The sequence below is a fragment of the Protopterus annectens genome, chromosome 1.part1, assembly GCF_019279795.1.
Source record: "Protopterus annectens isolate FY-2018-M chromosome 1.part1, PAN1.0, whole genome shotgun sequence".
Lineage (NCBI taxonomy): Eukaryota > Metazoa > Chordata > Ceratodontiformes > Protopteridae > Protopterus > Protopterus annectens.
The window spans coordinates 1829698296-1829707875 of record NC_056726.1 but is presented as its reverse complement, the minus strand read 5'-3'; the positions used below and the strand labels follow the sequence as shown (position 1 = coordinate 1829707875).

General features: G+C 38.6%; 1 protein-coding gene across 1 annotated transcript in view; it reads right to left on the bottom strand.

Moving 5' to 3' along the window:
• Positions 1–5590, bottom strand: part of CCHR1.PART1H1orf232 (chromosome chr1.part1 C1orf232 homolog) — a 334534-nt gene extending 328944 nt beyond the window's left edge. Inside the window, exon 1 of the mRNA XM_044086698.1 lies at positions 5417–5590. Within this exon, the coding sequence (XP_043942633.1) occupies positions 5417–5509 (93 nt within the window). The 5' untranslated portion in view covers positions 5510–5590. The remainder of the gene's footprint in view (positions 1–5416) is intronic.
• Between the last annotated feature and the right edge of the window lie 3990 nt (positions 5591–9580).

Below are 9580 nucleotides of genomic sequence, written 5' to 3'. Positions count from 1 at the left end.
ATCATTGCTCAGGCTTTTGTAGGTATTGGACCATAGGAATAATGTCCTGAAGTTACAGGAAACAGACTATGTTTCTCTGGGTATAATAAAAAGGAACACTGGTTAGTGTCACAGAGTGCATGCCTTATGATATGCTATTGGCAGTAGATATTCTACATGCATCTTCCCACCACCTGAGATAGGTAGATGGAATCTTTGTTTAACATACTCTCTGAGTGGCAGAAAAACAACCATGTAAACATTCCTTACCACAGCAACAGTTTGTCTTTCGGCTTTTCCTGGTTAGGGGCCACCACAGCAGAACTCCGGTCCGCTAATGATTGGCAGCTGATTTTTACGTACCGGCTTGCCAGGCCTGACACACAACCTTCAACGAAGGTACACCCATTCATGCATGTCTCCACGCAGAAGACGCCCTAGTTGAGAATCGAACCGGACAGCGTCTTACTGTGAGGCGACAACGCTACCGCAGCACCACCTTATTTTTAATTAAAGTTTCTTGAAATAAAGTAGAATCTGTGTGCTTCCAATCCTCTGACATTGTGAGTTTGCATACAACTAAATAAAACAGATTGATTACTGTGTGCCATACCAGCTTGCTTACTGTCATGCAGGTGGGGTACATATGGAGATCTGTATGAATTTCTTCCTATATTCCTATGTATTTTTCAAACTGACAGTTCACTCCATTCTGCAGCATTTGTTTTCAGCTCTAACAGTGAAGTCAGCTTGATTTCAAAAGGTTGACAGTGTTAAGTTATTTTTTAATTATTTCAGAAAATCAAATAGGAAAAATTGTGAATATAATAAACAAAGAAGGGGTCACTGAAATGAAGGACATAGTGAATATAACTACAAAAACCTGTGAGCAGACTTCACAGCAGGGAAAGATACTTGCCAGTGAGGGAAAGAAAGACACATGGGGAGACACCACTTATATAATTACAGGTGTGATAACTGCTATCACAGATAAAATTAAAGTTTCAAGTTCCATGGGACCAGCCATCACATTTGGTAGTCTCTCATACAGTACCAGGGAAAGCAAAGAAAATAGAACTGTTTGTTTGTTTGCCTGCTTGCTTGTCTGTTAACTTCATAAGCCCACTGAGTACCTGTGTCCCTTTTTAGGGGAAACACAGGAGTACTGTCTGGTTAAGTGAGTTTCTCAGACATACACAGTTTGCGAATGGAATGCCAGTCATGCTAAACAAAACTTTAACATGTCCACATATCGCTAATATCAATAATTTTAAACAAAGCATTAGAATGTCGGTATGTCTCTGATCTATGTCAAGAGGTTGTAGTAGTGCATGTGATCTTAAATGACACCATACGGAGTGCAGTGCATTGAATGTCATTTCAAACAGTGTGCAGTCAGTAAAGATAATACTTGTTAAAAAAGGGCACAACAAGTTAGGAGAGATTACCTCTCCAGTTTGGTGGAATTTAGCAATAGTGTTCCACAGACCTCTGTTCTGAAGTCACTAATTTTTGGATTATTCTTCTCTGATACAAATGGGAAATTGGGACATAATTAAATGGTTCTACCTCACATAAACGAAACACCACAACACCGACAACGCAATCACCGACACCACATAACCGACAGTACAAAAACACGAAATCCCACATGCCCGACAACGAAATAACCGACGGTACACAAACAACGAACCGCAAACACTTACACACCACAATCAACAACCAAAACACATTCCCCGCCCAAAATACACAACACAAGCACACCAAAATCCCTACAAACCCACACTAAACTAAACCACACACATACAAACCCCTGGCCCCCCAACCCCAAACTCCTAACCCTAAGGTCCACACACTACCGACCTCCACAGTGCCTAACCTAACTCACTTATCCGCCCCTAACCCAAACACAATCACTACCGCACACTTACCTGGCCGCCTCCCTAACCCTAACTCACTTATCCGCCCCCTAACCCACACAATCACACTTACACACTTACGCTGCTGCCTAGCCTAACCTAACTTAACCACCCCCCCTTATCTTTTCTTACCTTTTCGCACCCTACTGTCAAGTCCTTGCCCCACTACCCACAGCCTTTCACACCTTAAACATCATCGTACCGCATTTCATCCGTCTTTCGGTCTTCTGCTTGTCGATCTTCTAGGTCCCGTCGCTATCGGCTCTGTCGATCTTCTTGATCTGCGATTTAAAAACACTGATAACTGCAATTTGGGTAACATAATTGCTTCAACAAAAATGCTGAAGTTCTCCAAGTGGTCTTCAAAACTACATACATACCTGGCCCAGTGTTGATGATCATATTCATGTCATTAAATGTATCATTGTAAGACTTGGCAAAAACAGTGTCAGTTATGATTACAAAATACACGGTCATATTGTAAAATGACACCCTCATTAAATCTCCAGGAATATTGGAAAGACAGCACATTGTAATCTGACCGAAGTATATGATCCGAAATCAGAACAGTATATTCTTTAACATATTCCAGGGACATCAGTGACTCACTGTATACTTCATTTATCTGACCCTATGTTGAATACAGCATTCTCTAGCCCTCAGACAAGGTATTTGATTCACGACACCTGAAACAACTTGTTGATCACTCCTTTAATGAAAAAATAGGGCTAGAAAATGTGAAATATTTGGAAAGTCTTCATGATTTGTCATTTTATGTCTCTTTCAATTGACATAAGGGTGACCTCTGCGTAATTTGTAAAGCAATACAAAATCCACTTTTACTTTAAAGTCTGTTCTAGGAATGCACTGCAGGGGGAGCCAACATCAACCAGACTAAAGAACCTAATACCACAATTAAATATTATTAATAGACCAGAATATGACCGCTACATTACACAGCATTTTCCAAGATTATTGGCTAAGCTTTCCTACAGCCAGAACAAGGCATTTATTTATATCCTTCAGAAATATTCTCAGATGTATATGGGAAGCAGAAAATATGATCATGGGATTTTCCAGTTAAGTTTCTTGAAAGCCAGTCAGTTATAAGCTTGACAACATAACCTCTCAACCTATATATGCTTGTCTTATCCTTGCTTGCTATAATTAATGGTTGCTCTAACACAGCTCCTGTAAATTCCCCAATGTAATAGTGCAACCATGGTTGTCTGGCATCCATATAACATGTAGAGAGGGGTGGTGAATGCCCATGTGATGGTTTAAGGAGAAGGTGTTTTCTCTGTACTGAGGTTAGAGGTTTCTTTTTCAGTTCTAAGGGCATCACAAGGTTCTGTATAAGCATACAGAACAAAAGGGAACACTGACACCTAGCACAACCTCACACCTGCAGATACCAGAACTTGCTGAAGGACCCGCTGCCCATGTCAATTCACAGCAGGTGACTCTTGTGTTAGATACATTCTTATGCTTGTCTGGCAAAGGGCAGCATCTCTTGGATTGCTCAGGCCTTCTGTTTTACCCTCTTAAGGCCAGCCCCTGAAGATCTGCTGCCATTCTCCGTACCGATGCAGATGTCCCAGTGACCATGCTTAATTCTCATAAAACTATACTGAAACAGGGACTGACTGCAGTGCACCTATTTAGTGGTACATCTCAGAAAATGAAGGGTCCTGACATTAGTTTTGTGTTTGCATCTTTGTAGATTGCTGCCATCCTTACATTGTGATCTCATCTGACTTTCAGCTGCAGTGATATTACCTTGCCAAATCCCAATCATTTGTCTTTTCCTCTGTTTTCCTTCCCAAATGAGCCATCCTTTGGGGCAGGACTAATCAGTCATAAGATTTCCTGTAAAATGAAACTCTCATTTAACCACTTGCATTCTCATCTGTCCAATGCTGGCATTTATATGGATACTTATAGCTTCTACTTAGAGCTCCTCCTTCTTAAGAAGGGGGACTTTGAGTGTTTCATAATTCCTCTGCCTTAGCCCTCTAATAATTTACTAATCTCAATATGTTCTTAAATACAAGTGGGAGGTGGAGATGCAGCTGCTATTTGGGTCAGCCTAAATATTTGCATCATACAAGAACTTCCGGAAATGTCAGAAACTGCATTGCCTCAATTTTCATAGTTATCCAACTATCCTTGTTTCTCTAAGATACTTCCTTTATATCAAAGAAACTACAGATTATACATACTATTTTACCCATCGGTGTTAAAGATAATCTTCCAAAATTCATGGCAGAATACAGGAAGTAGCAATAAAAAGACTGCAAATATTCAAAAGGTTGAATAAAATATTTTGTATGAGAAACAAGATACATCCAAGCCCTCCTGTGTGTGTGTGTGTGTGTGTGTGTGTGTGTGTGTGTGTGTGTGTGTGTGTGTGTGTGTGTGTGTGTGTGTGTGTGTGTGTGTGTGTGTGTGTGTGTGTGTGTGTGTGTGTGTGTGTGTGTGTGTGTGTGTGTGTGTGTGTGTGTGTGTGTGTGTGTGTCTGTGTACACTGCACCCTCATACTCCCTAAGTATAATTTGTCCATAGCTACCTTTACATACAGAAAAGGGAAACATTTGATTTTGTACAAAGAACAAATTACTGCCTCTTGTCTGTCTCTAGTGATTCTAGTAAAATATAATGGTTCTTTTCATAACACTGTACTTCAAAACTTCTGACTTGAGCACTTGCTTTCTGAGAATATGTCTGCTGTCCTGCCTAATTCGCCTAGCCCTTTACTCATAACCTTCAACTTTCACTAATTTATTTGCTGTCAGGGCTTCACTGTATCCATCCACGAAGAAGCTTGTTTTGTGGAATAGTGAAGTCATTTTCGTAAATGAAAAGACCGAAAAGCAAAAACTGTACCAATGAAACCTCTTCAAACCAAGTAAGCATACTCAACGCATATGTAATCAACATTATGAGGAAAGGAAGGTCGAATATGCAAACATCATCGTACCAGTGACCTGCAAACCAAGAAAGCATAGTCAACGCATATGTAATCAACATTATGAGGAAAGGAATGTTCCATTATGGCAAAACATCAGTACCAGTGAAACCTCTGCAAACCAAGAAAGCATACTCAGCCCATATGTAATCAACATTATGAGGAAAGGAATGTTTCATTATGGCAAAACATCAGTACCAATGAAACCTCTACAAACCAAGAAAGCATACTCAACGCATATGTAATCAACATTATGAGGAAAGGAATGTTCCATTATGGCAAAACATCAGTACCAATGAAACCTCTGCAAACCAAGAAAGCATAGTCAACGCATATGTAATCAACATTATGAGGAAAGGAATGTTCCATTATGGCAAAACATCAGTACCAGTGAAACCTCTGCAAACCAAGAAAGCATACTCAGCCCATATGTAATCAACATTATGAGGAAAGGAATGTTTCATTATGGCAAAACATCACTAACAAAAAGGCCATAAGTTGTGAAAAAATAAAATGGAAAGTTCAGACATGTGCGGACAAATCTTCCTACCTGTTCTTTATAGTCCTCTTCATCTTCCTGATCAGAACCAAATGTTTTCAACACTTTGCTCTTGTAAGTTTTCCAGAGTGCCTGGTTCATCATGTCTGAGACAGTAAGCAGTAAGCCTTAGCCTTCTGTATGGGTCAGTTTGTACTGGTAATGTCGGCTCGCTCAACTACTGGAAAACTCAGTGTCCAAGCAACTGTAACGAAATGCAAAAGTAAATGCCCTTGTTGGTGATGTGTAAATTAAAAGCATGAGAAGTCCAAATTCTGCACAGCTAACATCCAAGGACTCTGCTTCTATTTAAGCTGCGCATTGCTGTTACTCTGTATCTTACAAACAGTATGACTGCTCACAAATAAAACTGTCGAATCTGAGTGACAGATGTAGCCAGGCAGTCTGAGTACTTGTATGCCTTTGCCATTTCTGATGCTATCAGGTATCTGTCCTTTATCTGGTTACTTCATTAAAGTTGCAACATCCTTCTCTAGTGAATACAAGCAGGAATAAAGAACAAGAAGGTATTCAGTAATCCAATCCAGAAAGATGTACTGTATGCCAATTATGAGAAACAAAAGATGCAGCAGTTGGACTGAATGATATTACAGGTTCATGTCAAACAAAACACAACAATTATTGGTCATACATTCCAGTTCAATATCCCCATTAATCCCCTCTTCATTTCCTGGGTAACAATAATATCACATTGAGTTTGGGGTACTGATGGTATTAGGAGTATGTGATATTGATATGGTAAGACTTATCTTCAGTCCCTGTAAGATTAGAGAGGAGAGGGAGGGGTATACGTACATCCTTATTAACCAAGAGACTTAAAATTCCAGAAAGATTCGGAAGCAGAAAAAACATTGCTGTTAAATGTCATCAACAACAGAACCACTGCAACATAACATAAACCATTTCAGATATAACACAAATCAAGATTTTATTTTCAGGCCCACTGGTTAGCTTTACAATGCTTGGCACAATAATATGGAGAAAGGCAATTATACTTTATTAGTATTAGCCAGCCTGTTTTTAAACTGTCTTAATTTTTAGTGCAGAGTCTTCTGAAACTTAAAATTTTCACTGTTATTAACAGATTTGAAAATAGAAAATAGAAATGAAATAGATGCTTGTGGGTATTTCTGAGAAACAGCTCCCTGCTCATCTAGAGAAGGGAAATATATCTGCACTGAATGCTTAACTTGTTTTAAGACTTTGGCAAACATTAGGAATGGCTGTATACCAGGAAGCAGCTCTAAGATGTTAATATACCAGAGTCTACTAGCCTGCTAACAGAATGAAAGTGTTAATTGTCTATGCATGGTGGTGCTATCAGTGCTCAGACTGGTTGAGACACTCCTGATCCAGTAGGTACGGGTCTAACAGCTTGTTCCTATGTTTGTATCTATCTCTGACATTCAGAACTGCATTCAGGATGAATGAATGACTACCTACCAGCCTAAAGAAACTTATTATTGATAAAACTATTTGAGACGGATACTTAGGAATAAGACACATTACACAGGAGTCCTTCAAAAAAAAAGATGTATTCCTAAACAATGAGAAAGTATGCACTGGTATTTATGCATATTTCAAATCATGTATTAATGTTGTGTTCAGCAATAGCTGAGCCTCTTTAAAATACAGGTTATTTTAATATTCTGTTTGATGGCATTTTTTTTTCTGTTTTGCTCAGGTGTCAGATGGACATGATCTGTGAGCTGAGTAAAGGTGTTTACTCATGAATGTTAGACAGCTAAAAGACATACACCTCCTCAGAATGTGATTACTAAGTTTGGATAGCCTAATAAAATGAATAATATGACTTACTGAGACTTGGTGTTGCTCAGCTGTGGTGGTGAATTTATACAGTATGCTAATGATTTCATCTTATTCAGTTATTAGCCGTTAACTTATGATTCCATTAAAGATGAATGGCATTTATCAGCTTAGTGCTGGCAAGGCGGTGGGAAACTACAACTCAAGAATCACTTCTCAAAGTCTCTGCATCCTGTTTCTATGCATGTCAGTCTGTTAATTATAAACCACAGGTCCCATCTTGAAGGCATTTAGATATTTGCTGCTAACACTTACTAAATGTATGCCACAAAACATTTCTATCATTGCTTAGTAACTATCATTGATGCACATACAATTCCAAATGTAACTAATACTCCAACGACCAGTGACACGTATGACATTCCTAAGATCATCTGAAAATAAATGTTTACCACAGTCATTTGATACACAAAAACACATACTCAGTTTTAGTTCAAAAGGACAAGAAAAACGCCTTCACTCTCCTGCTGCTATTTACGATTATGTAGAAACAGTACCTTGTAAGAAAATGTCCTTTGTGCATTACTACTCTTCTGTCATTAGGATTGGAACTAATTTCATGTTCCTACACATATACTTTTTCTGGTTAATATTTATTGCAGTAAGAATGATTACCTCTATTACTTATTTTATTATACAATGATACTAGGGCTGCGTGACAGTGCAACACAAGTTATGATTTGTATGTAATGTTAAGGCTGTTATTTTGCACTGCATTTACTTTTTGTCTGTTTTATGTGCACATGAGAATGCAAAGATAGGGAGGGGAAGACAGATGGCAAACACTGTAGATGCTGGATGGACGATCAAAACACATTCTTCTAGTCACTTACATAAGAAAAATGTTAGTCATTTTTTTCAAACCTTAAAGTCCTACAAATGATTTTGGGGGCAAAGGCAGTATCTGTGTCCATTTATGAGTCATTTGAAAACTGAAATTATGAATAGTTTAAAGTTCACAGCCACTGGAATGACCAAAAAGGCCCAATGATTTTCTATAGTGATGATGAACTTTGAGTGGGGAAAGCTCAGATGAAATAATGGTGATGGTCTTCTATGGATATCTTGATTTGACTCACATGTGATAAAAGTGTCATCTTCACCTTTATTTGGTGATGTCAGTTAATTTTTTAAAATGCAAATACAAATAATGCATACCGCAACCTATTTAACAGACATTTTTTCTGGTAGTGGTCATCTACATTTTATTGCTAATCCTTTTTTATGCTTGACTTCATAGTTTTATATCTGATTTGAAGTTATACAGATAATGATGAAAGCACTGTGATTACATCTGCATTCAGGTTTTAACACGTTGAAATACAGTTCAAAACTACTATATGCCACTGTTTGGTAGTTTGACAATAAATAATTAAGACAAAACCACACTAAAACTCCTAATACATTTGGCGACCTCAACATCATTTTTTTATTTAATTATATATTCTTTATTAACTGGATTAGACTCACTAGGCTAGTATAGTAGCCTCTTTTCAGGAGAGAGACAAGGTGATATTTACACTACTAGACTAAATTTGGCCAGGGCACAGAGGAACTTCCTGTTCTCTTTTCAGTAGGTTCTGTGGGATCTTTTACATCCACATGAGCGACCACCAGCTCAAACAGATGGAACTTCAGTTTAAAATCTCATCAGAAGGACAGCACACTCAGGAGTGCAGCACCCCTTATGCTGCAATGCATTGTCATCATTCGGTCTATCTGTTGCAGGAATAGAACCAACATCCTTGTCCACTATCTAAAAAATCTTCTTTAACATTACAAAAATGTCGTTAACAAAACACTATACAAGAACCCACCCACACAAATCATAGATTGGGATATCACTCCCTTCTAGACTAGCTTATGTGCCTGTCTCCTTTAGCCTTAAACTTCCCCTTCAAAAGCTACCTCCCATGAAAATGTCTTTCTGCCCAAAAGAAAAAAAAGTGAATACATGAATAAATAAAATCATTCACCTAGAACTCCAACTAAACCCCTCTGACTCATGTTCCTTTGTTGTAAGATGGTTTTGCCAAATGGCTCGCTAACCAGTCATGCACTATTAAAGTGGATGACTCCATATCAGCCAGCAGACCTGTCACCAGCAAGGTGCCACAAGGGTCAGTGCTGGGCCCCCTACTGACTGGTATATACTTCTCAGAAGTTCAGGACAAAATTAAGGTGCTGTGGCTGACCAAGTCTGCAGATGACTGCAAACTGAGTGCAATTACTGAATCCCCAAATTATGTCAGTATACTTCAGGAGGGTCTTATGCAGACCAACAACTGGTGTTTTAGTCACAGTCTTAAACTGAATGCAAAGAAATGC